A 1,324-nucleotide genomic window follows, 5' to 3' on the forward strand; every position below is an offset into this window, starting at 1 on the left:
CTAGAGTGTAATTTTTATTGATCTCTAAAAAAAAATTAGCATAAGACAAATTGTTAAAAGAGAAAAAAAATTTATAAAAAATACAAACAAACTCAAAAGAAACTTTTACTCAAGAAAATATGTTAAAAATATTATTCATTCATGTGTTTCTTTTTATTAACTTAAACGTTTAGAAGAAATAATATCATGACAAAAATATTAAATAATAAAATTTATACTATAAAAAAAGATAATGTGTGAATTTGGTACTACAATATAAAAAAGAATGAGTATACAAAACTTAAATAATGATATAATTAAGCTTTTAATATAAGTTGTGATTTTAGACAACATCATATATTAATTTCTAATTATAAACTTTTCTTAAAAATGTTTTGAAATATATTGGATAATTACATACTAATGTGTTAATTATTTTAAATTTGCATAAGCTCATGCAAGCAAGGTGGAGGAAAGAAATTGTGAATGCAGGCACATATCACACTCTCTATTCTCTAAGAATTGGAATCCATATTCAAGACCATCACATATTACTATTTGGTTAGGAGATTTAAACTACAGGCTTCAAGGCATTCATACTTATCCAGCCAGAAATCTTATCAACAATCACCTTCACCAGGTATATATATTATAGAGGCATCATATAATACACAACAAAATTGCTACCATGAATAAAAATAAAATCGATTATGCTACGTGTAGACCAAAATCAGTCATCAAAATCAACCATCAATATAAAATACATCTTGGAATATAAATACATATTGAAAATAAATTAAACTACACATATATTTTTACATAAATATATTGATGGCTGATTTTAGTGGCCGATTTTGGTGTACAAATAATATTTTTCAAATAAAATAAAATAGTTATTAGTCCCTTTTAATTATTTTTCATTTCAGAGGCTGCATGGAAAAGATCAGCTTTTACAAGAAGCTGGGCGTGGACAAATATTCAATGGCTTCTGTGAGGGAACATTGACATTTAAGCCTACTTATAAATACAACAAAGGAAGTAGCAACTATGATACAAGTTACAAGGTCATCTCATTATTCATCTTATTCTAGTATAATTAAATTCCATATGACAACATTATTATGCCATCTACTAATATGGTTGATTAGCTAGCTAGATTGCTATGATCATATGTTTATGATGGGAAAGTCTCGGAGCAGCAATTTTTTAAAAAGTTGGTCAGCATTTAACCATAAAAAAAATGAATGATTTTATACCGTTAAAAACATTATTGACAGTTAATTGATGGTTACAAAACACAAAAATTACTGCCCCTAGTACTCCTCTTTTTTTATTATTCTTATTA

At 26.1% G+C, this 1,324-nt stretch overlaps 1 protein-coding gene across 1 annotated transcript in view; it reads left to right on the plus strand.

The window, feature by feature from the left end:
- Positions 1-1,324, plus strand: part of LOC107648582 (type IV inositol polyphosphate 5-phosphatase 11) — a 4,674-nt gene that overhangs the window by 2,388 nt on the left and 962 nt on the right. The window contains exons 6-7 of the mRNA XM_016352394.2: positions 429-619; positions 906-1,043. Coding sequence (XP_016207880.1) covers positions 429-619; positions 906-1,043 — 329 coding nt within the window. The remainder of the gene's footprint in view (positions 1-428; positions 620-905; positions 1,044-1,324) is intronic.

The sequence above is a fragment of the Arachis ipaensis genome, chromosome B06 (genome assembly GCF_000816755.2).
Source record: "Arachis ipaensis cultivar K30076 chromosome B06, Araip1.1, whole genome shotgun sequence".
In the NCBI taxonomy this organism is placed as follows: domain Eukaryota; kingdom Viridiplantae; phylum Streptophyta; class Magnoliopsida; order Fabales; family Fabaceae; genus Arachis; species Arachis ipaensis.